The sequence below is a fragment of the Maniola jurtina genome, chromosome 8 (assembly GCF_905333055.1).
Source record: "Maniola jurtina chromosome 8, ilManJurt1.1, whole genome shotgun sequence".
In the NCBI taxonomy this organism is placed as follows: domain Eukaryota; kingdom Metazoa; phylum Arthropoda; class Insecta; order Lepidoptera; family Nymphalidae; genus Maniola; species Maniola jurtina.
This window is the reverse complement of record NC_060036.1, coordinates 1,819,211-1,846,722: the sequence shown is the minus strand read 5'-3', so window position 1 is coordinate 1,846,722 and position 27,512 is coordinate 1,819,211. Positions and strand designations below refer to the sequence as shown.

Genomic DNA, 27,512 nt, shown 5'->3' with positions numbered 1-27,512 from the left:
TGTAGCCGTAGGCGCCTAGATATACATTACCAGTAGGCATAATTACTCTGTGCTCCATTATGATAAGGTCACAAAGTTAATAGCCTCGCTCTAATGAACGTATAAAAATTTAATTAAAGCTGTCGCTATTCGGATATTATCAATCAAAAGGTCGTTGTCTTTTAATACTCCGATGTCTTCTTTGTTTCATCTCGCCTTGTAAATGTCTAGGACATTGGTGAGTTACTTTTTTGTGGTTTATTGTCTTGATTACTTACTTATTATTGTCGCAATAAGTATTTTAGGTAAACATTAACACTTAAGACGACCTTTGGGTCAGATTTATAGAGCGCTATCTCTTCTACTCTTGTGCGTTTTGTATCTTCTGTCCTACTCATCACCGAGCGTGAGTTGTATATGCTACTAGCTGGTTCCTGCGTCGTCAGCGGTGGGATGGAACTTCGTGAGGTTTTTAGTCGGTAGGATTCCGACATAACCACTGTGCCCCCCCGTGGCCAGTGGTATCCATGACGGATATTCCTCACGGAAAAAAAGGGTACCTATACCTAATCTATCTCGAAAAAGTAACACACATACACACAAACTTTCGCCTTCATAATATTATTAGTGTGATTAGTATGATTAATGTGAAGTGTGATGTAATATTAACGTGACAAGTCTATGTCACAGTATAAAGAGATATACAGTAGTCCGACGCCTTTGATGTCGTGGTAAATGACGACTAGGCAAGTTCATGCCGCTCGCGCTCCTTTGCCCCGCAGGATAACTCTGTCTAGAGACCATTGATTTTAGAGGCACCCCAGATGGCTTTGTCGAACTTTTGTACTTTGTGTCTATGTTCACCTATGGTTAATAGGTTTTATACCAATAACAGGCACATACATAAATAAAAGGCACATTTCATATTTTAGTGGCCAATAATACCTACCGTATCATGGATTAGTTCTTAACAAGGACTGTCAGAATAATTGTATGAGTGGTTTTAATCATATCTTTTTATTAACAGTCATGAAGTTAAGAATTAAATTAGCATCTATTATATACTCATTGATAATGCAAAGCCACATTATGAAGTCTTGCAATTTTTTCTTAAAAATAAGTTTTAGCTTTTAGCCATACTGCGATTTTCATTTCATCATTAAATATTGTAAGAAATCTTGCTTCTGAAGTGGCAGATTATTTATTTATTAAACCTTGTATTTTACCAAGTGTACTTCGATTGATAAATAGGCCTGTGCCTGAGGGCCTGCGCAGGCCGCAGACGATGGACTATAACTACTGTAGGTGTAGGACAAAAATTGATCAGTGAGGAACTATGTAGCATCACGGGGAAAACCCGTAGTAAATAACAGGTCCTTCGCGGAAAAATAGTCCTTGTTTGCGCGGGCCCTTAGAAATATTATTATTACATTATTCTAATGTTAGTAGGCACAATTAGACATCTCCTGCTAACGTCACTCAGAAAATGACTAAATAAGTAAAAGAAGTTTGTATGAAGTTAGCCAACTGAACCAACGAAGAATGAAGAATTTGACCAACTGTGCCTGTTAGCATTTGAATAAGTTTGAATTGGTGATGTTATGGAGGGATAAGAAATGATACACAAAAATCTTCACTGTTTATCACTTTTTTATAATTTATTTTCACAACATTTTTTTATTTAGTTTTCTGTAAAATTTACAATAGCTTAAAACTCTTCACAAATATAATAATAAAATTAAAATAATCATTATTCATTATGTCGCCCAACAACTGCGTTACCGCTAGTTGAGGTATGGATAAACAAGACGCGAGACGACAGTGCTGTTTAATACATTTCTCGTATTACAAATCACCGTCACGTTTTGTTTATCCAAAGCCCTAATCGTTACACGAAACAGGCAACTCGGAAGAGAGAAAATAACTATAAATGTAAGCATACAGAGTGGAAACGATAAGTTTTCACAGGCATTTTCATATTAAACGACATATATCAAAAAACCTGATATTATTATTAATCACGTTACAATTAAGTCACCTGGTGAATAAAATGACGTTAATAATTAAAAATATATAAAAGTTATCTCGAAATTTCTCAAATTCAATGTCTTGTTCGAAATTTTATTCGTAATTTAACTGCTTCTATTTTACTTGGCACTCAATTCAGTATTTAAGTAAATCACTTTTATTTTAGAACAATACAATAAGAAATATGGGAGATTATACGTTGATTAAGTTAAGTAAGCAATACATCTTTTGAAATTAATTTTAGAATTATTAATAGCAATCAACAGTAAAAATATGAAACTTTGCAACAAGTGCTAACTACGCATAAGTATTTTTCAAGTTATTTTGTTCATCAGGCGACGTCGTTTCAATACCAGCACCAGGTTTTTAAACATGTGTTTAACGAAAATAACAATTGTATGAAGATTCTTATCATTTCAACCTTGTATAGAAGTAAATATATTTGAATAAAAACTATTTAATAAGCTTATGACATACAACTTAAGGCATTATGTACTAGCGTCCCCTTAACTAGAGAGTCATTTTGTCGCGAATTCGCTTTTAACATATGAGCGAGGAGCACGACATGCGTTGTTCTTGGCACTTTTGTACGGAGAGCAACAAAAACCAAATCCTTAAAGTAAAAACAACCTTAAAACCTCAATTTTTAAGTTTTGACACCAGGGAAACCGATTTCTTGTAGCATTCAAATTGTAACTTATATTTTATTTCTTTTTGCTATGTCGCCAACAAAAGTTGAAAGCTTTTTATGCAAAAAGTGTCAGGCTCGAAAGGCTAGAACCCAGGCTCGAAAGGCTAGAACCCAGAGACCCAGAGTCCTAAAACCGTTTAAGAAAACAAGTGCCTCATTTGCAACAAACTGCGTTTATGAATAAACACGATTTTAATACCACAGAGAATCAGGCCTTTGGCGCAAGTCTACAGAAACTTCGCCGACTTCTCTTGATTGCCATATTACAGAAGTTTTAATTAAAAATTAATGTAAATGATAATTTCCTAATTGAACGCAGAATGGAATGACGCGGAAGGAGCAAAGCGGTCTTAATTTAATAGAGTTTTTAAGTACAAATGTTTTTGTTGCTGACCCTACAATATTCATATCAGGCTCAATATCAAATAGGTAGAGACCAGAGATATAATTGCAAAATGCACTCGCAATAATAGCTTCGATTGTGCCAATGAAATTAAACAATTCGAATTGCATTCACTGTTTCAATATACTTAATCGTCTGCAATTTTGAAAGTGTATGCGCAATAAATCCAAAGGTAAGATGAAAATCTTGGCTGATAGAAAAAAGTGATTAGATCTAAGACAGAGCGCGTTTACTACGATAATCTGCGATTAGTTAGCCTTTTATTTCCTTTAGGACCTGCCCAGAACTATTTGTCCACGGAGGACAAAAGTTCGTTGTCGTTTACTACATTTTTTGGCGTAATACTAGTTCATCGTGTGCGTTACACGATGCAATTCTTAAGTGAATCAGTTTTTGTCCCTCGTGGACAAAAGTCCATCGTCTTTACAGGCCATTAAGGAAAAATAGATTATTTAATATAAGCTTCTTAGCTTGACATGTTCAAAAGTATTTCCATCCTTTTCATCCATCGTTTTCCTAATGTTTCAAGCGGAAAAGGACAGAGAAACTTTTAAAATTATCGATGTAGTTTAGTTTGGAGACAAACATCCAAACGACACAGAACTAATGACTTTCCAAAAAGTATGAAAGATATTGAGCCTAACACGAATGGAATACGTACCGGTAATTATCACGATAGAAACAACAAGTTCGATATTGAAATAATGATTTATAACAAAGCCATCGAAACAAAAGCAATTAACAATAGGTTTGTTCTCACCGTACAGTCGATAAATAAAATCGTGACGGTCCGTTTGCATTAACGTCATCCCTTACGTGGATTTGACGCATGCTATCTAATTGGAAAACAATGCCAAAATCAAATGGAATCTGTTTACCTAGAATAAGGATTAGTTCACACGTGCGTGAAAAATAAACCACATTAGATAAAGAATATCAATGTAGCCTCGAGTTTTCAAGTTAAACAAGGAAAAACCGGTCATTGCGAGTCGGACTCCTATGTACAGTACACTATGTACTTTAATTTTTTTTAATTTGTATGGCGGTATGTTTGGGATTGGCCATCTTGGTTAATTATTATTTATTGTTGTAGGAGCATTAGAAATATATATTCTGTGAAAATTTCGACTCTCTACCTATTGTGGTTTATGAGACAGACAGCGGGTGACAATGGAAGCCTAATGAGTTCCATTGGCACTCTTCGGGTGTAAAATCCTAAAAAGCGACTCTGAAGTTTATGTAAATCTGTCACATATCGTGCTATCGTAATTTTGACAATTCTAAAGTTTTCCTGAAAACTTAAATTCTGGTTCAAATAAATAATTTTTGTTAGAAGCACAATCTCATATGGTCCCCATTCAACATTTTTTTACGGAGGTCTTTTTTTAGAGTCTTCTACAGACAAGCCAACTTATCTCGCGACAGTCTTGGCCCTGTTGCTTCATCTACTGATAGTACATCAACACACAAAAACACCTCTATAATAGTAACGGTGTACTACAAGGCTGACCCCTAGGACCTGTAACATTTAACGTTTTTATTTATGACTTCAGTTGTTGTTGTTTTTTTTTGAGATTAATATGTACAGTGTAATGACAGAAAATCGTTATGTTAAATCATGATACGTATGAGTTAAGCCTTATTCAAGGATAAATACCATAAAATTCTAAAATTTCTTTTTGGATGATCTTCAGAATTTAAAACAACCATTACAAATTTAAAATTTTGATCAGTGTTTTGGCTCTAACATCTGTGACTAGTCAATCGTTTATTGAACATACATATTTCACTACAAATACTAGCAATATCGAATTTGTTGTTTCTAATCGCGAAATATTTCAAAACAACGAATAAAATAAAATAAGGCGCTTGCGTTACATTTTTTTTTTCATTTGGGGTGTTCATAACACTTTATTGCATGCTTTTTTTTATTTAACATGCATTAAAATTTTTTTTATAAAGAACAATAAAATAGGTTTTAATATTAATTTTCGAGTACCTACATAATGAATTAAGGCCATATGCTAATCAGTGACCGATGACGATGATCGAGAATAATGTTTTTTTTTAATTTAGGTAATTGGGCTCAGAACACAAGCGCCATCAGACCAATGGATACACAAGAAATAATTAAAAAATACAATTAAAATTAGGCTAGCTGAAAACTGATGGTAACTACAGAAAAATAAAACCCTAACCTATATTGCAATGTCTCTCGGTAAAAAACACAAAATTGTGTATATTTAAGACCGTTACTGGAAGCTACAAAGTCACATAAACATTAACTGGTACTAAGAAGAGCTCGATAAACAGACAAGCACTTGCAAGCGACTTAACTTAATGATGCCGATCGTAGTTTTTGCAAAAACTCATTGTTTGGTGCACCAGTTCAATCTGAATTCTTCCGTCCGTAGAAATACTAACTTCCAACATCAAAAGGCTTATTTTCATTGGTCGATAGGCAGCATCCAGGAATGCTCCCCAGACGCCGTAATGCCCTGAACTAACTAATTAATAGTAATAACCGGCATTTTAGAAAACACTCGCACACTGAATGTATTCTCTACGTCCATGGTATTCTCAATCGACCAATGAAAATTGACAACGATCGAATGAGTTTCCTATCGACTAATGCAAATGAGCCTGTACGCCATAAAACGCTTGTTTGCTCGTATGCCGTTTTAAACAACAGACCGGTTGGATGATGACTCGTATCGGAAGTTGATTTGTTGGGCCATCTACACATGGCTTTACTATGAGCATACGACATCTTACTGTGGGAGAGTATAGAGCTGTTTTTACCGACTTTTGAATCGTTTCAAAGATTACGGTAGATCAGCATAATTAAATTAGTTTGCTGTAAAATATTACCCCTCCGTATACAATCGGTACTTCTAATTAATTTTATCATAATTAATTTACATTTACAAAATAAAAGATCTTTATTCATATTTTAATATATAAGTAAATCGAAATAACAAAATAGATCATGTATTTTTCTCTGTTAACGATATCGCTTTACCATATTAAAACTAAATTGACAGAATTGGAAAATGATGATTTTGTGGATGCTTGTGATCATTTTTATTCCTGTCAATTTAGTTTTTTTAACTTTACATAGTCAATGTTTAAGTATATTTACTCTTTAAGCAGGATTGGTCTAAGACAGTGACTTGTAACACCTGCACTAGCACAGTTTAAACTTGCTTGCTAAATAGAATTTCAAAAGTACCACCATTTTGATCCATATGATAAGTTTAACCTTCGTAAGTACAATTCTATGATTATAAGCACAGACTAATAGCAAAAATACACTATCGAATATATCGGAAGCTTTGTCAAGGAGGTAGTTTAAGAGCTAATGCCAATAAATGATGTACTATTTATAATCACAGATTTTTGGACTTAATTTCACAAGCAATAACTATAAAGTGTTTTTGTTTTTTACTTCACAAATTAAAAAGAGCGGCGTATAAGAATGGAGACCAAATATTAACTTTTTTGTCTTGAACTATAATGTAAATTTTGAAGCTCAATTTTTTTATGATAGTTATAGAGTAGAAGATATAAATAATATTTCTTGTAAAATTAAGCCTATATAAAAAGACAATAATAGAAAAACTATAGTTTTTGTAGAAAAGACCACGGAATTACAACTTAGGCGCCTGTCTCGATACAGCAAGTAATCCTAGTGATAATGAACTTAGGGCAAGGTCACACACGCTGTGCTTCGCGTGGTAAAATGTTGCTGTACTTTTGTCACATAATAATATTACTGCCATGACTTAGGCAGCACATTGTAGAAAGAACAAGTTGTCCTATTTGTGTCGTCTACTCATTTTCCTTATCAATATTTTAAAAGCTTGGTTTAATGTTGTAAACTCCGTCGTGTTATTACTATTTATTATTATAAGCAAGCGAAAAGACAGAAATTCTCTAATGTGACCTTGCTCTTATAATCACTCTTAATAAAAATGGAATATATGTACTTTATTTATTTACTAAGTACAGTTGAACTTAAGTATGTTTAAGAATGTTAGGACCGGTGCAGATGATGGACAGTCCGCGAAAATAGAACATTTACAACTGCAAGGTATAACGGATATTATGATGTGGTCCTAACTCCTAACCCCCTCTGCAAACCTCACAAATTTTGCCTATCGATTGAGCCGGCACTTAAAGTGTTCTTATGTGATCGACCCACACTTTTGAAAAATAGTTTAAGAAGTTAACTAAAAACGACGTGTTAACAATTGTAAAATCCATTACTAAAAACCTAAACGTTACTGTAGGTATCTAAGTTTGTAATCTTAATATCAGATTAAGTTATAATTGTTCTTTTACCTAAGAAGCTTTATAAAATTCACAATAAATCAGACATATAGTTTTCAAAAAAAGCGTGGACGAAACGTAGTTAACTTCATGATAAAGAATTTTGTTTAAATGCCATACTTAATGAAATTGTTGGTTAATAGTAGGCCAAATGTAGCAAAAAACATCGAAAAATAAAGATCCAAAAAAGTGATTGCCTTTTATCAAAATCAACGTCCCGACCAAAAAATTCGAAGGCTAATAAAAATGAGATCTTAAATTTTGGTTCGACAAGTGAGCAAATCTGAAAATTCGTTCATTTAAATCGTTATTTGTTCCAAACTAAAATGAGTTTTTAAAACGTCTACTCGCTATTATCCGTGTAAACTATTTGTATGACAAGTAGTAGACTGTTGTTCTTCGCGTAGCCGCTAGGTGCGCTGTACAATTTGGCATACAAATAGTTTACGCCAACGCTAGAGAAGTAAGTAGACTTACTACCACAAAATCTACAAGCATTGTACTTGATTACTCCGGATAAATACAGCTTAACACGAAAATAATTAAGTTTCACACATTGCTATGCACTTTTAGAATATAACCATTAATACGCACTGACGAAATATACAGGGCAAGTTTTTAAACAAGAATCTTAACATCTACATTAACTTTTATTAGCAAAAGATTTATTCTTCGAAATCCATTTAAGATGTTTCAAGTATGTACCCACTACATAATTAAGTAAAAATGTATTTCTTTGCTACCTTTTGATAACTTAAAATATAAATCAAAATTTTTACTTGAATTCTTTCTCAATTCTTGACTCTCAATTTTTGAAAACAACAGCAATTTTTTTCATTCTTTGCATGTTATTTTTATTCGATTTTAATCCATCAAGTTATTTCATATGTAGGTACATCTAAAAAAGAGGGAGTTATGAATAAATCTTCTTATAGGTTTATATCTAATCAAATAAACTGTATAATTTTTATTATTGAAATGATAACGAAATGACGTAATAAAGACAAAATTGTAGTTTTCTTTAGTTGTAACAACTGTAGATGATTCCATAAGTATTTTCAAATACATATACTTACAGCAGGTTTTTTTTTCTCGCGAAAAAGTTTAATTTTTTTTTCTTCCATTCTAGGCATGTGATTTTAAATGTCTTTTTTACGTGTCAATGTTTTAATACGTCAATTTAATTTTTTATATGGATTTTAAGAATAAATCTCCCAATTTACCAACGGTCAAAGTATTTGTCTATTTTCAACTCATCCTGTATAACACATGCGTATGCTGGCCGGACAAACATTCATATATCTATGTATAGTTAAAATACAACAATATGATATATCTCTATTGAATTTAACTATGTAATATTGTTATATAACCTTCGACAACATTAGAGTAACTCTACAACAATAAAATCACATTTTTTTACAAAATACTATTGTATTTAAGAATTAAAAACAAAACGCTTCTAAGTACTCTGTTACTACTTTATATGACTCTAACTTGTAAATGTTCTTAAAATACTCATTATATATGGTGTTTTTAATATTAATGGTGAACGCACATTACACTTTGCGCCGCAAACAACGCATTTTTCACTACAAGGTGTCCGTGACTACATCATGCCGATGTTTTTTTATTTGATTCGAGTTTGCCCAAGTTTTGCAATACACAATTGCAAAAGTTATTGCATTGCAAATCGCATTGGGGCGAAAAGTGCGTCGAGTGGTGTAGGGATTTGTGTGGCGCTGCGCAGTGGTAGTGCGTATCGCTTGCTTGGTAGCTGGCTTTTCCTGCATGTTTAGCATTGGGAGGGCAGGCGGTGCACACCGCGTTCTGCATGTTGTTTGTACAGACTTGTCTGTTGCTGTCTGTCTGATTATAGCGAATTAAGCTTTGGTTCCTTGTATATCATGGACTTCCGCAACATTGCTTCTATACAACATTGACCTATCAGATAATTTAACAGACTTAGCTTTTATAGCATAGATAGCTTTGCCAGTAGAACTTTGCACCTATAACAATTTAGGAATTAAAATTGCCAAATTTCAGGAATCGAATCCGCGACGGTGAGACCACAGAGATTAGACCTGCGCCTGTGAGGTCTTTACGTTTCAATTTTTTTGCGGATTTCTTGTACTTACTGAAAAATTCGTTGCTTGCGGATCTTTCGTCTATATGCGATCAACATATGAGTGACCTTTAATATTGTATACGCCTTGTTATATTTTTTTTGATTTTTATTTTTTTATAATTATTTTAAAATTATCTTACTTTGTTACTTCCACCAAGCCGTATACAATACTAGAGCAATCACGTAGAGTACTGTACCATTGATTGAGTATATAACCATAGAGCAGCCGTCATCATCATCATTCTCATCAACATTTCAACCCTTTACCGGTCATAGACCACCACGGTAGCCAAGCCAAAACGATAGAAATATAAGGTAAAAAGTTAATTTACTTCATGAATATATTTTTGACGTGACGTGGGAATTTTACATCACCTCGGATTTGAAGAAAATTGTTCAAAGTGAGGACAGTTAGTGCGTAATCGCCGAGTTGTTGACAGAAAGAGATTCAGAATGACTGCTCTATCGCTTCTAATGGTTATATACTCTATGACGTGTATACGATTTCCTGATCTAATAAATACGATAGTAAAATATGGTTTCTCATTATCCCCTTCGATTTCAATGAAAGCAGTGCAACGCTCGAAGCTCGATCTAGTTCGTACTTTTAATATATATATAAGGAGTACAGTAACGCTAGATAGTGTGTTTGTCCACACAAAACCATCCGACATACTCAATTTTACTAGATTTCGACTTCTGCGTTTGTAATGTACCTATGCGTCCATACCTATACGTGCCTATGTAGTGCGCGCAAAAGGAAATCCAATACACCAGAGGTATGCCGACACATTTTACGAAACAACTCCCCGCTATTATAATCGACAGCAAATTCTGTCCTTTGATTAGTTGATTCACTGTTTATATTTTTTTACAGCCAGTCATGTGGCAGAATTTGCTAACGATTGCGATAACGATGAATACGCAAATTCTTACATAATTGGAGGGCACATCTAAGCCCGGCTTGTCTTTAATTTTTTTTAAAATTTAAACCTGCGCAAACTACCATGTTACAACTTCAGACTGGACTACTTGTTTTACGCGCACTATAGAGTAAATTCCACGTTTTGAATCATTCTTGTCTGCGATTGCAAGATTTTTATTTTGAAAAAATATAGAACGAATTTTTTGCTTTTTAAAGGCCATCGCCTGGGCCGGATTTGGTCAACAATTATCATACATTACATATTTTTATGATGTCGCACATTACGGCGCACGCGCCGAATCTAACGCATTTTTCAGTGCTGAAAAGTGAAAACCCGCTTCGATTTTAATTGCGAGTCCTAAGATACGTATCACCATAGGGTTCAGACTTCAGATGCCAACATTTAATTTAATTTTTTTTAAATGACAAAACGTCCGCATTTATGTACCTCATTTAAATTGCAGCTTCATCTTATTTCGATCATACAATATATGAATTTGATTTTCGATAAAAATGCAACTTTGTAGCCTATTGAAGTCTTTGTAAACTACTAATGACAAAGTTATGTGTAAAATAGTACAATCTTTCGAGCAGCCGCAAGGAGTGACGTCAGATGGCGGCGCGTTGCGCTTGCGGTTGTATCCGTAATGTGCGAACAGCATTAGTACGTGTATCGTGTCCACGCTCGTGTTTAGTGATTCTTTCTTGTTTCTTGTTATTTGGGACTTAATTCTTCCTACACCGACGTCCGTCGGTGCAAGCACCACGCTCCGACGCTGATAATGCTAAAAGCGCTGACCGTACGCGCGACCGACGTCAGCGCAAGAGAAATCTAAGGCTAACACTTCACCACGGTCCGAAGAAGAGAGACATATGCCACTACAATGGAACAATCTTTATAACCTTAAATCTTTATTTAAGTTTATATACTTTACATACGAAGCTTAAAAATAACTAACTAGTCTTTAGGCAGACCGTCGACGCTTACTTGGTTGCTCCGCGTACCGCCACGTGATTTAAAATAATTTTCGTACTGCTAACATATTAAGGTGTTAACACGTGAGGAGTACGACTAGAAATTACCGTCCGTGCCGGGCACGGCCCGTGTCGGTCCGTATTCGTGCCTGGTGCACCCCTAGCACTGAACTATGACAGCTACAGTACGATAAGACAATCGCAGTTAAGGTTGCAAGCACATCACTGTGGTGTAGTGTGTTGGAAAGTTGTCGCAATAATATACCAATATGTACGTGCCTCAAGCGTCTGTGCGCTGGGGCGCTATGACCGTCAATGTATATGGATAAACCCATTTCATTCTAAATGCCTTCGCGAAAATACCCTTTAACGTTGAACAAATTGCTTGGGTCAAGACATAACACAACACAGTAATGTGTTTGCACCTTTACAAATGGCTAATACTCTGCCACTGTCGGATAAGAGTATTTCAGATTCTTTAACGCGGTGACTAAGACTAATACATAATAGGTATAGAGCGTACTTTGACTTTGCTCAACTTTACTTTAAAATTATACAGATTTGCCTTTGGGGTAGATCTCAGCCTAGTTTCGTGCTAGGGGCGGGGTGAACTGACCTAATGGGGGAACTGTATACGCTCTTCAGCGAGTGAGACAAACGCGGCATTGCACGAATTGACGAGAATTGATTCAAGTATAGTGAGCAACATCGAATTGACCCTGATTCTCTCGCGAGAACGCTGGCCGGTTCGCTTCAGGGCCCTGATTCTGAGCTTTCTGACATTTAGCAATTCCAGTTGCTACTCTTCCTGCTTGTCATATTAATACAAAACTACGATTGCATAAATCGCTATTAGCATAACAGTCTTATTTGATAACAGGGTCCTTATTCTTTAATTACAATAAAACTTGACAGAGTTTGTATTAAGAGGTGCCAGTCGTCACCAAATCCAATTCGCGTTTAGTTACGATCAGTGGCATGCAGGTCATAAAGGTACATAACTGGTTACATTAGCAGAAATATTTAATGAGCAATGCTTGTTTTTCATTACAATCTGCCAATAAATATGCTCACTCTAGCTTCGAACCCGTGCACGCCACTGCATACAATATCAACTTCGAAAAGAACAAAGGCCCTGGTAGCGACAGTAATTACTAAATGTCACAAAAAGTTGTAGGATCTGTGAGCAGAATCGATAGCGCAGCGCGCGAAATCTCACATTATATACAGCACGCGTATACGTAGCGTGGAATTATTCCATATCTCTTCATACATATACATATATTATATACATTTGGCACTAAATTCATCGTGGTTGGAACGCGTAGGGGAGCTGTCACGCCGGGCAGAGCGTGGGCCGGCAGCAGTCGCAGCAGGCGGCGCACGCGGCGCACGCAGCGCACGCGGCGCACGCGGCGCACACGCACACGTAGTAGCCGGGCGGCGGCAGCGCCACGCCGGGCACGGCCAGGCCCATCCCGGGCATCAGCATCGGCGTGCGCGCGCATAGTTCCCGGCACGCCAGCGCCTCGATGAGCGCGAGGGTCTGCCGCCGCTCGTGGCCCATGAGGCACACCGTGGACTCGCGCACCACGCCGTGCAGCAGCGTCAGGTACCTGTCCACAAACACCGCACTTACAACCAACGAACTAAAACAGTGTCCTAGATACTATGTCAAAATGTTGTATAAAATAAAATACCGGTCAAGTCGGACTCGCACACCAGGAGCTCCATTGTACAAGATTATGTATTTTTTAATTATATTTAATTTACATGCGGTTATTTAAAAAAATTTATTATTTGCTGATATAGCGGCAAAACAAATGCACACTCAGTGAAAATTTCATCTCTCTACCTATCACGGCTCATGAGATACAGCACTGACAGTCAGACAGACAGTGGAGGTAATAGGGTCCTATACCCTTGAGGTACCAACAGGACTTGGCTAATCTTGGCTTTACGAGTAGAATAGTTTTTCGTTCAATATAAAATTTTCAAAGCTTTCGATACGTCAAGTGAATCTACCAAGCACCTCTAGAAATAAAGTCAAAAATATGATACAATTTAATATTGTAATAATGGATCTTAATCTAAGCTATTGTAAAATAAGACTACAAAAGATCAGAAAACATTATGAGAACTATAATAATTAATTAAAGATTATAAAATTATAACTGATTGTAGAACAAAGGTTGAAATATAGATAACAACTGAATACAAGTAGATTATGTCATTCGATTAATTCATAATTATAATTAGCATTATTGCATCTTCTTTGACCTCCTGACCCCCGGCTTCGGAGAACAGCAGGGTCAGTAACCAGAATCATACGCATGTTGCAATTATTGTATTATTGTAATGACGTAAAATGAGATTCGATTAAGTACCTTTTATTTTTGTTGCGCTTTTAGTATTCATTTTTTTTAATAAAAATAGCGAGCAAACGAGCAGATGGCTCACCTGACCCGTCGATGAACACTTGCAGCACCAGAGGAACCACTAAAGCGTGGCCGACCTTTCGGAAATCTGTTGATCTGCCCCTTGAATAACCACATGTTGAAATCTAGTGGGAACACCGCCGAATGAAGTCGGTTCCACAGTTGGCATGTGCGTGGAAAAAGGATCTGGCACAACGAGTAGTCGAAGTGGACCAGGCACCTAGCTACCTAGGTAGGTGAAAATTAATGCCAGCTTAATGCAAATGGTGGAACCACATTCCACCTGCGGTGTTCCTTCATCACAAATAGAGGAAACTGTTCAAGGGGCGACATAATTACAAAGACATAAAACTCCATAGGCAGTTCCTCAGGTTCAACAAATTTTCATGGGCGGAGGTCGTTCATATTATACACAAAAGAGAGAATATTTACCTGTGCTTTAGCGCCTCTTCCTCCCGGCCCAGGAAATGGTTCCGCAGGTATGCCTCGAGCTTCGCGCGCTGCTGCCCGAGCTCCGGGAAGTCTATGAAGAATCTCGAGCACATGTAGCGTTCAAGGATTTTGATCTTGTCCGGTCGCGCCGGCCGGTACCCCTTCGCCAGCAGCGCGCAGTATTTGAGGAGACCGCCTCCTCGGATCTCTTCGGGTTGCCGAGTCGCGATCAACTTCTCCGTCAAATGGAGGAGAGCTCCTCCGAAGTCTCCATATACAGATTCGCCGACGACGGTCGGGTAGAAGTTCTCTCCGATAGGTAGCTGAGCGCATTCGTGGAACGCGAGCAACGAATCCAAAGCGATTTGGAATGAGTCTACGGAGAATTCGAATTGGCGACGCATCGTGTCCACGAACTTCAACTCGACGGATTTGTGTCCCCGAGAGTTGCCGAGGGAGATCAACGACCAGCGATCTCCGTCGGAGTTCACGCGCACCATTTTGGAAACGTAGGCTTCTTTGAGACCGGCTGGAGGGACGCGACGGCGCGGCGTCGTAGCCGGCATGAGTGTGGAGAGGTGGCCGAGGACGGCGGCTTTGACGCGGTCGCAGTGGCGCGCGGTGGGCAGCTCCGCGGTGAAGATCAGGTCTATGTCGGAGTAGAGTTGCGGGCGGTCCGCGAGCACGTGGCTCGCCGCGCCTCCGTTGAGGCGCACGTCCCTCACCGTGATGCCCGCGCCGCCCTCGCTCTGGGCGGCTTCCAGCCGGGCCCTCACTCCGGCCACCAGCTCGCGCAGCCTCACGTGGAGAGTGGGGAAGTTTCCCCTCCCGTGTATAGGGACGACCTCGTCCATGACGTCGTTTAGTTTCCGCACTTGCTCGTAGCTGAGCACGGCGTGCCGCTCGCCGCCGCCGCAGCCATCTTCTGAAGAGGTGTAGCTCGACTCGCTCTGAAACAATTAAAATAAAGATTAGTCCACATCCAACGAAAGTAAAAACGGACTCTTAAAAAAATTAAATCAAATCGGTTCATCCGTTTGGGAGCTACGATGACACAGACAGACACAAATACGCAGATAAGTACACACGTTAAACTTATAACATCGAGTTGGAATGATTTTGCAAAGTAATGCACAATGCGCAATACACTCAATTTGCTTATTGCAAGAGTTCCTATTTGAAGATATGCCAGACTTTCATTATTTAAAAACGTGATTGCTATCGGTTCTTTAGATAACAATTTGTTTAATGTTTACAACGCCTTATCATTCCAAAGCAATCAAACAAGTTTAGTGTGTTTAATCACGCGACACTGAAATGACTGGAACTTTTCTCGAACAAAGTTTGTATTGCAGGGATTTTCAGGTTATTACTCGAATGCAGTATTTGCAGATATTAATCGTAATATATAAAACACAATTTTTTTAGACCTAGTTATGTCCGAGACTTTGAAACTATCCAACCGATGTGTCTCCAACCGGTTTTATTTGAAAGGCAAAAATATGAAGATGGTTTTAGACTACTAAAACAATGCATTAGGCACATGCTTTCTGTCCATCAAAACGGAAAAAGGAACCTTTATAGGATCACTTTAATTTTGTCTGTCTTCGTGTCTATCAAGATTCAAGACTCAAGAGTTAAGGCCCGTCAAGAGAACCACACTTAGTAGAGAAATTCTAAGCATAGCTCTCATCATCGCCTAAGTGATTCTAAACTATTTTATGAGGCCCATAAATTAGCGACCGGTCTGAGGATTCGCTAACTCAATGTCTAACCGCCACCCTTACACGTCATATTACTAATGATAACCACCGAGCTCATTTGACATTGTATGGTTCTACATTGCTGTTTTACTGAGTGATATTAAAATACTTTTCGTAGAAATCCTTCAATGGATTAAAAATGAATGTCAAATGGCTATCTCAGCTTTAGACACTGAGCGAATCAGTATACAGGTTGGTATTAACCCTGATATTTCAGTTACGATACCGCAGTGTGAAAAAATTAGATATGGGACCTAGATTTTTACAGTAAACAGACGAATTGCGTCTTTTGCAACAGTGTTATGTCATGTTTTTAGGGTTCTGTACCTCAAAAGGAAAAACGGAACCCTTTTAGGATCACTTTGTTGTCTGTCTGTCTGTCTGTCTATTTGTCTGTCTGTCTGTCCGTCCGTCCGTCCGACCGTTCCCGACGGTACTTCCCGTTGACCTAAAATCATGAAAGGCGGGTAGGTAGGTCTTATAACCGCAAATTTGTGGTCACATCATTACAAAAAAAAAAAAAGTTTCAATTTTCAAAGTAAGATAACTATACTAAGTGTGGTATCATAATATGAAAGGACTTTACCTGTACATTCTAAAACAGATTCTTATTTATTTTTATGTATAATAGTTTTTGATTTATCGTGCAAAATGTTGGAAAAAATACCCGAGTACGGAATCCTCAGTGCGCGAGTCTGATTCGCACTTGGCTGGTTTTTTATACATAGTGGAAATTTTAGGTGCAATGCAACGGCATGTATAGGAAAACTTCGATCACATAGTGGTTTCAACCAAATGTAGCATAACAGGTTTTTATACATAAATATGAGTAAGAGGTTCGACATACGATAACTTAACCAACATGTTGCATTGTAACAGAGCTCGTTTTAAACGACTATTATGAGTGACTATAGCGCGAAAAAAATCAATTATTACTACTAGTTCTATTTACCCATTTTTATCGATTGCCCGAAAAAGGGAAGGTAATGTTTAAATGGTTCAACCTAGTGAGTTTCTTTATTCCACCATAACTCCTTAGTTCCTATATAAATATATGGGGAGTATCGTAAGAATCTATACATCAAGCAACCGATTACCGAGTGATAGTCTGTTGATACTGGGTATAATTAAAAAGAAAATATGGAGATTGTATGGCGCAATTTTCAAATGTGTTGAATATTTTTATTATTCGTCAATGATGTATAACTGGCAACGTATATTAATAAAACCAACCGGATTTCTAGTTTTGTTGAATGATACCTAGTCATTAAAAATCGCTTTGTCATTTTATGTGAACATGCATGTGCATTGTGTTGTTGTATCCTGTGTGCCTAGTGGGAGATTTTTAACCTATTCGATCGCGTAAAAGTTAACTGCGTTTTGTATGGAATTGAAACAGCTCCATCTAGTGACAAGAAGATGGCGCTGTTTCAATTCCATACAAAACGCAGTTAACTTTTACGCGATCGAATAAGTTAAAAATCTCCCACTAGGCACCCTGTTCGATCAAGTGGAATGTATTAGGTGTACCAAACCTGTGATAAGGTGCGAACTGCGAATGCTAAGCATTCCTTTCGTATATTATAAAGTCGCAATCTATCTGTGATCTTACTGTAGGTATACTTAAAAGGAAAAACCGGCCATGTGCGAGTCAGACTCGCGCACTGAGGGTTCCGTACTTGGGTATTTTTTCCAACATTTTGCATGATAAATCTAAAACTATTATGCATAAAAATAGATAAAAATCTGTTTTAGAATGTACAGGTAAAGCCCTTTCATATGGTACCCCACTTGGTATAGTTATCTTACTTTGAAAATTGAAACATATTTTAATTTTTTTTGTAATGATGTGACCACAAATTTGCGGTTTTCAGATTTATTGCTGTACTTGTTTTATAAGACCTACCTACCTGCCAAATTTCATGATTCTAGGTCCACGGAAAGTACCCTATAAGTTTCTTGACAGACAGACAGACAACCAAGTGATCCTATGAGGGTTCCGTTTTTCCTTTTGAGGTATGGAACCCTAAAAAGTAACTGACTGACTCTCTGATCTATCAACGCGAACGCACAGTTTAAACTACTGGACGGATCGTGCTGAAATACATGCAGATAACTATCTATAATGACGTAGGATAAAAAAGAATTTTTGAAAATTCAATCCCTAAGGGAGTAAAATAGGGGTTTGAGAATGTAGTCCACGCGGACTAAGTTCCGGGCATAAGCTAGTTTGTTGATAAGTCAAGAAATACAGAACAAATAAAGACTTTATGACAGTTTTTGTACTAGGAATCTGTCAAAATGTTAGATAAAGTTTATCCGGAAGTTGTAAAACAGGCCCTGTGTTACAAAAACCGACTTTTCGAAAGATCACAAATAGATTAAATTATTAATTTCGACCGTCAAAGACTTTGATGACAACTTAAAAAAAGTTTAGCTTTTTTAACTTTTATTTGAATAGTTCGAAAAGTCGATTTTCGAGGTTCGCTTGTTTTTGGCATTTGATAAAAATCTCTGAAACCAGTCCAATAAATTTCACAAAACTATTTTAGCGAAATAAAGATAATAGTCACAAATTAGAAAAAAAAATACGTTGAACTCTATTTAGAGCTTTATTACAAGACCTGAAGGTCAATATCAGAATCCATTTGCTTGGAATTTGTCTATTCAAGTAGCGGGGCCAAAATTGAGCTTGTTTTTCGATTCGGAATTTGACCTTCAATCGCGCGCAATGAAATATTTTTATTGGATAATCTAACTAGCAGCAGTACCTAGTTACGTCATCTCGTGGCTTGTATGTGTGTTAAATTATACTTTAACAAGGTTTAGATGCATCGGCCTTGCCACAAAAAACTTAAACAAGCGCTAAACATCTGTTTATTGAATGGGACGGTCAGATGAGGTTGTTTATAACATCGCGCGTCGGTAGCTGCAGTTTATTCCAATGGGTGGGGCGAACTGGGATAGTTGGGGTTAACGTCTGTTTAAACCACATCTTAAGTTTTAGGGGTTGATCCACGTCTTAAGGTTAACCACAAAGTCAGTAGATTGTCAAACTTAGGTAGGTAGTTTTGACAAACTTTGACAGGTATAGTATCTCGTGATACACTTCTCGTGATTCACGGTCGAAATCATTTCTGACTAGCCAATGCCCGCGACTTCGTCCGCGTGGATTTAGGTTTTTCGAAATCCCGTGGGAACTTTTTGATTTTCCGGGATAAAAAGTAGTCTATGTGCTAATCCAGGATATTATCTATCTCCATTCTAATTTTCAGCCGAATCCGTTCAGTAGTTTTTGCGTGAAGGAGTAACAAACATACACACACACACACACACACACACACACACACACACACACACACACACACACACACACACACACATACACACACACATACAAACTTTCGCCTTTATAATATTAGTGTGAAGTGTGATTGTCAGACCTCCTATCATTATTGAATAAAATGTGGGTGTAGCAAGAATGAATTAAGTCAATCATAACATTTGCGTTAACCGCAACCTAATAATCACAACTTTCGTGCTAAGCAGAAATCTCATGTTAATATCGTCAAGGTGAACCGAAAATAGCCCAACAAGTATAAACTTGAACTATATAATCAAGGTGCTCATGTAACTCGCACGCGTAAAGCCATGCGTAAAACTCTCAGGAAAATAGTTTCACGTTAAAACCCACGATGTGACGAGGCCACGCACCGCGTTCGTGACATTGTCACTTTCAATATCAATATAAATATTGCCCATTCATTCGGTTCATAAGACTGCACTTTTGAAACAGAATCACTAATCTGGTGTTATTGCAGTCAAGCGCATGTCTATATAGTTAAAATAAAATCAGACAAGTGCAAGTCGCACTACGAACGGTTTCGTACCATTACAAGAAACTCTTTTTAATTTCTTTATGTGGTTGTATGCTTTTGACGATTCAAAAATACTTGTAAAAGTTTAATTGAATAAAAATATTTAGAATTTTGAATTTTTAAATTTTAGTGGTATTTATTTTGTATTTTTTGTATTTTTTAACGTTCTTTCTTATATAGTGGCGATAGAAATACACGTTCTATGAAAATTTCAAATCTCTACCTATTTAGGTTCACGAAATATCGCCCGCTGACTTATTATTTATTAACTAGATGATGCCCGCAGCTTCGCCCGCGTGGATTGGTCAGATCCCCTGCAGCATTAGGATTGAAGAGTTGGAATCCAAATTTTTTATGGAACAACGTCGCAAAGTTCCTCTATTGATAAAAAAAAATTACGCAAATCGCAACGAAAAACACAACTCCTCCATTTTTTAAGTCGGTTAAAAAGTAACGTATGTAAAAAAAATCCTCTACTTGTCTGTGTCTAAAGTCCCTTAAACATAGGTTCAGCCATTCCGAAGATTAGCCCGTTCAAACAGACAGACACTTCAATTTTATTTATTATACTATATATAGTTTCCCGTTGGCATCCTTCGGGAACGGAACCCTACAAAGCCTGCGCTGTTAAATCTCGCCGTGCGTTTTTTTCGCCCGAAAATAGTTTACACCACGCCTAATTTACGATTATTATGGGTGCGCGAACCGCTCAATTAATTTACAAATATGGTGGCGCTCTTAGTTGAAACACATAGTCAGATTCACTTATACAGTACGCTCCTTAAACCCGTTGAACTTTTTAGGTTTTCCATTAGCATAAGATCTAAGACGTCTTCTAATGCTGACAAGGACATACCAATTTAACAGAAATAAATTAATATTATTACCAACTGTTAAGGATATTTATATCCAAAACAGTCTCGGTTTGAGCTATATAACTTATCAGTGACGTTAATCGCTGATTAATTAAACCAAAAACAGCTGTTTAATCTGCGTTTAAAGTGATTGAACACACTTTAGTCATCGTGTTTGGATTAAAGTATGCTTGATATGCGATATATTTTTCTTTCCTTACAAACGAAGATGGTAATTACTTCATTGCTAATTGTAGATTAATGTTGCTTTTGGATTCTTTGCATTAATGAGAAAGTGAGCAGCACACTATGTACATAATTTTACGCTGTGGTGTAATAAATTGATCATGTGTTAAATACATTGTTTCTAGCAAAATCAGATTTTAGGTTAAGGTATTGATGTTGAATAACCCATCACCGGCTCACTACCGAGCACAGGTCACCTTTCAGAATGAGAAGGGTTTGATTATAGTATAAATAGTCGGTTTTATTTTTCTTTTGAAAATTTTTTATTTCACAATTTTTAGTGGCCCCACTGAACTATAATATGCTATGGCCAGTTAAAACCCTACTGTTTACTAAGCTATTACACTGATCGCGAGCAATTTGCTCGTATCCATTGAGGAGTTCTGTTCTCCATCTCCGAAGATATTCATCAGTTCTTCACCAAATTAATGTGGGACCACTTGCACAGTATACCTTTTCAAACGAAATAAATATTTCCAAATCGGTCCAGGGGTCTTTGAGTAATCGGGGAACATACTTAAAAAAAAAGATTCCGACGAATTGAGAACCTCCTCCTTTTTTGGAAGTCGGTTAAAAAGGAAATTCGATTTTTTTTCCTTCGTCGTTCGCAGTATCTCACAGTTTGCTAGGGTCGTAAAGGTAAATTTTCTCCTGCAGCTGTCAATAAAAGATGTTATGGCACGCTCTTAAAGCGCAGATTAAATAATGTCCAATAGACCTAATGTGTGTTCTCCGTCACTATACGGATCCAGTTGTATATTGTTTTATTACCTTTCAAGTTTTACAAGGCTCAACTTGCCTTATTATATCACTCGCTGATGCTCGCGACTACGTTCGCGTGGATTTTTTGAGGAATGCGAGATAAAACGTAGCCTATGTCCCTTGCTGGGATGCATGCTAACTTTGTACCTAATTTCGTCAAAAATGGTTTAACAGGTTGGCCGTGAAAAGCTAGCAGACATACAGACACACTTTTGTCTTTGTAATATCAGTATGGATTTCAATATCATTATTTTCTCACTGTGACTTGGATAGATGTAAATCGGAGAGTACCTAAAAAATGGAATTAACCCGGCCCCTCAAGCAACTCGTTAAATAAGTATTTTATAATCAATTATAAGGTTACCAGAGGATGCCCGCGACTTCGTCCGCGTTGATTTAGGTTCTTAAAGATCCCGGGGGAACTGTTTGATTTTTCGGGATAAAAAGTAGCCTATATCCGTCCTCGGGATATAAGCTAACCCTGTAACAAATTTCGTCGGAATCTTAAACTGTTGGGCCGTGAAAAGGTAGCAGACAGACAGACAGACAGACAGTTTCGCATTTATAATATTATAGTATGGAGTATGGATTAGAAAGTTTTTGAAAAAAAAAACTACCACTAATGAAATAGGTAGTAGGTACTTAATGACCACTAAAGTTTATAGCAACTAACATGGCTACGGAACCCTTCCTTATGCGTGTTCTGACTCGCACTTGATTTGTAACTATGAAGATAAATAGCAAATTTTAATTCGCACGCCAGACAGCCTATACTGTCAGCGATTAAACATAAAATTATTTGTTTAAGAAAATAAAAGTGTGGATATGAATAAATTATACAAATAAACGGTAGGCATTAATTAAAAAGATGTAGGGTACGCTTTCTCTAACTTCGTATTAAGTAGATACCGTAAATTATTCAGATTAATTCATTTTGGATAGATATTTAAGCGAAACATTTAAACTGATAATAATCATTTATTTAGGTTAACGATAAAAATTGATTCACTATTTATGTACGAGTACTACAACGTTAATTAACACTATTACATGACACGTTTCATGCGGTTAAACTTACGTTACGGTTAGCGTTAAACTTTAACCACCATTTAAGGCCGCGCTCTCACAAAAATCAAAAAATTTAAGATTTCAAGTGCTAAATTTACCACATATTTATCTTTCACATAATTGAATACATGTTTAAATGTCAATACGAAAAACTGGTTTACTTTAAACATGTATTCAATTATGTGGATGTCTTTCCTATGACGGTTATTTTGGAGCTCGTAAACTCCCATTTTTTGGTTTAAATGTAAGCGCGCCCTTAACATGAAAGTGGGCAGCACAAGTTAGTCTAAAGGAGTGCTTCAAATCCACCTGGGTTATGCATTCTATTTTTGTTTAAGTTTTGACCCAAAATGAACAACGTAAAAAGTATTTTGATGACATTTACTAAGTCTAAACTAGAAAGATTATATGCCTATAATCAGTCAGTCCTATAATTAGTTTTGCATTGACATTCATGCATTATGACGTAAACAGTACAACTATTGGTTTAAGCGCAATAAGCCTATGACGTAGGTACGCATCTTGGTAAGAAGGTAAGAAAAATGTGGGCGGAAGACCGTCAAGTTGAAATGAATTCAAATGAAAGGCTTTACTTTGTGATTATGCTACCGTATTCATTGATATTTTTATCCTGTGAAGCAAACGAGTAGGTACTAAAAGTCACATCACACTAATTTTATTTTATTTATTTTATTTTATCCATCCATACTAATATTATAAATGCGAAAGTGTGTCTGTCTGTCTGCCTGCTACCTTTTCACGGCTGATGAAATTTGGTACAGGGTCAGCTTATATCCCGGGGAGAGACATAGGTTACTTTTCATCCTGGAAAATCAAACAGTTCCCACGGGATCTATAAAAACCTAAATTCACGCGGACGAAGTCGCGGGCATCCTCTAGTTTGTTATAAAGGCGAATGTTTGTGTGTATGTATGTGTGTATGTGTGTGTGTGTGTGTATGTTTGTTACTCTTTCACGCAAAAACTACTGAAAGGATTGGGCGGAAATTTAGAATGGAAATGGATTATACCCTGGATTAACACATAGGCTACTTTTTATCCCGGAAAATCAAAGAGTTCCCACGGGATTTTGAAAACCTATATCCACGCGAACGAAGTCGCGGGCATCAGCTAGTAATTTATAAAAGGAAAAGTTAAACAACACTAGAACCTAGATCCGCGAACTGCCGATAGATAGCGATAGATGTAGTAAAATTGTTTTCCTGTCGCTCGGTGTATTTTAACATTGTACCTACTAGGTATATTTATATACATATTTATGAACTCATATTATATTATATACTAGCTGATGTCCGCGACTTCGTTCGTGTGGATGTAGGGTTTTTAAAAATCCCGTGGGAACTCTTTGATTTTCCGGGATAAAAAGTAGCCTATGTGCTAATCCAGGGTATAATCTATCTCCATTCTAAATTTCAGCCCAATCCATCTAGTAGTTTTTGCGTGAAGGAGTAACAAACATACACACACACACACACACACACACACACATACAAACTTTCGCCTTTATATTAGTGTGATGAAGTGTGATAGAGACCCCCACTTTTTGGATGTAATATCTGTCAGGTCGATTTTTTTCGTATAAAATGTAGCCTATGTCACTCGGACCATAATAGCTAATCAACTGCCACCATTCGTCGTCCCGGCTTGAGTGCCCAAGCCCTCTGAATCCATCGCGGACTTGGCTAGTCGCGTGCGAAGTGTAACGTGCGAACTACGAAACAACGACTCATTTCCATCGCTCGTCGCTGCGTCGTCGCCGCTTGTGTGCCCAAACCCTAAACGCTGAATCGATCGTGAACTTCGCTAGTCGCGTGCGAAGTGTAACGTGCGAATTATGGAACGCGGGTACAAAGTGATTTATTTCCAAACAATGTTAACTTGCCAACGACTTCCATTGAACTGCTCGTGGCTCGAGCACTGGTGGAAGAATTTAAGGAGGTACTTCATATAAAACCACTTCCATCCACTTAATATTATTACAAAGTAACTTATGCCCGCGACTTCCACATGGACTACGCAAATATCTCTACTTTACCACCTTAGGGGTAGAATTTTCAAAAATCCTTTCTAAGCGGATATTTACATCATAAATCAAACAGCTATCTGAATGGCCAGCCCGCTCTGTACAGTAGTTTGAGTTCTGCGTTGATAGATTAGTGATTAGTCAGTCAGTCGGCTTTTTTTTAACATATTTAGATTATGTGAAAGTGTTCTGCTAGTCCGTCTGGTAGCTTTTCATGGCCCATCCGTTAAACAGATTTTGACGTTTGGTACAAGTATAACTACTTGCATCTCAGGGATTACACCCACACCCAGGGACTGCATCACAAAATTAATACATAAAAAACACATACAAAACAAAACAATAAATACAGGCAGGTACAATTTGGCGGGAAAAGAAATCTATGCGGGTAAAAATGCGTGAAAGTAATGCTTAATATTTCCCACCATCTCTCTGTCTATCACAGGTAGAGAGCAATGACCCGAGCTCGTGTGGTTTTCATTGAAAGCTAATATTCATGGGTTGCGTAAAAAGTATAATATATCTTCAGCTCGTGTTTTTATGAAGTGACCGATTTCAGCTGAAACATTGCAAATCAAACCTGCTAGATTTTCCCATCAACTCCAACCGGGTGATATTCAGATACTTTCTTTAAATTACGAAATAAATTTAGCCCTTGGCTGGAATTTTACCTGGTCGTAAATGATGGTGCAGTCCAAGATGGAAGCGGGCTAACCTAAATGGGGTAGTTTTTGTTGGGGTCCTATCTAAATGTTATGAATTGATATAGTTAATCGAGTGGTATGCGGAAGGATCTGAGAACTCACCAAAATATTATGTCAAGAAAACTCCAAGCATTATGTGATTAATGGAAAGGGGGCACGACACTCAGTAATGAGGAATATGACGCAGCCTGAATAACTTTCTTCAAAATCCTCCATCATCGCTTTTAATTGTTATCAATCGAATGACATTTGATAACAGCTGATAGCTGTGATAATGAGTCATGATTATAATTCAAAACATCGGCATTATTGAAAGTAGATTAATGTTTTTGATGATTTCATTTTATTGTTATGTTTTTGCGAAGTGCTTTCGGACATTTCACTTCGTTTCTTTATTTTTTCCAAGTCCGATCGCACTTGACCGGTTTTTAGGGTTTCGTACCTTAAAGGGAAAAACGGAACCCTTGTAGGATCACTTTGTTATCTGTCATGTCTGTCAAGAAAACCTATAGGGTACTTCCCGTTGACCTAGAATCATGAAATTTAGCAGGTCTCATAGCACAAGTAAAGGAAAAAATCCGAACATCGTCAATTTGTGGTCACATCAGACAAAAAAAAATTAGAACGTGTTCCCGAAAAATTTAATTCACTAAATCACATATAGATGGCGGAGACAGTTATTAACTTGCAGTGTTCTACATAAAGGTGTTAGGTCCTGTATATCTGGTCCGATGGTAACCCTTCGTGTGAGGGTCCGACTCGCACTTGACCGTTTTTTTTTTTTTCAATAAACAAACAAAAATAATTTTAAAACATATGTATGATGTAGGTACTTTCTTGTGCAGTCGGGTAAGCAAAACACTGCAAAGTAAACAAAGTTGGTGATCATTGAAATGTACCCTGATTGTACCCGTATTGTTACCTTAGCTGACATCACTCGCAATTTTTTTCCGACCGAACACAAAGCAGTCTTTTCAGTGACGATCATTAAATTCGTGACCGCTCTGACATTGCGACCACCTGAGCAAAGCTGTACCTTTTGTCAGCGTGTTTACTACCTGTATACTGTAGCTTATACATACACACTTTCTATACGTACGTATATGATGTTTTTTTTTAATTTATAGACTAGCGCCAGAGTGAACTAGAGTGAGGGAACTCTCGATCTCGCGTCAAAATAGTTCGCGATAGGTCGACATGGGGTGGGAACGTCCCGCACACCCCCGCGAAAAAGTTTATACTTTTACAAGTACTAAATCTAATAAAAATATCTTGATTTTGACTTTGAGTGAATGTTGACTTGCAACTTTTCCACTAGCTAAAATCGTAACGTGAAATTATATTACGGGGGTGACATTTTTGTTTACTAAGAATGTTATTGTAACTCCTTGACTAAGTTATACAATTTTTAAATAGAATCACTTCATATACATTTCTTCAGAAATATCACGTAGTAGTATTCAAACAGCACCTAGATAACCACGTAAATAGTTTCTACGTACCTTGTACATTACGATTACTATAATAACCAGGAATTAGGTTAGAATCATATTGTTTTTCAATATATTTTGGTAAATTAAACAATTAATAATAATTTGTACGAAAATTCAAGTAATTATAAACAGGCAAACGTACAATGGCGCTGATGTTCTTGTCTTTCTCAAAACTATATTTAGAGTATATGCATCTTTTTCTTTTTAATATTGCTAAAAAAAGGACGGAACATGCACGCTACAAATGTAACAAGAGGCACGCGAATGGCAGCTAAAGAGTTTTGACAGCTCTAAATAAAATTTAAACCTGTCAAACTGCATCTGCCCTTTTCATATTACATTAGTAAGAAAAGGATGCGAATACTCTAAA

The 27,512-nt window shown here is 37.1% G+C and overlaps 1 protein-coding gene and 1 long non-coding RNA gene across 2 annotated transcripts in view; one reads left to right on the top strand and one right to left on the bottom strand.

The window, feature by feature from the left end:
• Positions 1-1,611: 1,611 nt before the first annotated feature.
• The window catches only part of LOC123867524 (terminal nucleotidyltransferase 5C), a 71,083-nt gene continuing 45,182 nt past the window's right edge, over positions 1,612-27,512 (bottom strand). The window contains exons 2-3 of the mRNA XM_045909597.1: positions 14,332-15,281; positions 1,612-13,077 (exon numbers count right to left, since the gene is read on the bottom strand). Of these exons, the coding sequence (XP_045765553.1) occupies positions 12,798-13,077; positions 14,332-15,281 (1,230 nt within the window). The 3' untranslated portion in view covers positions 1,612-12,797. The remainder of the gene's footprint in view (positions 13,078-14,331; positions 15,282-27,512) is intronic.
• Positions 6,404-21,535, top strand: LOC123867528. Its single transcript, XR_006796434.1, has 3 exons — positions 6,404-6,540; positions 8,155-8,161; positions 21,486-21,535. It is a non-coding gene; the product is annotated as an uncharacterized LOC123867528 (long non-coding RNA).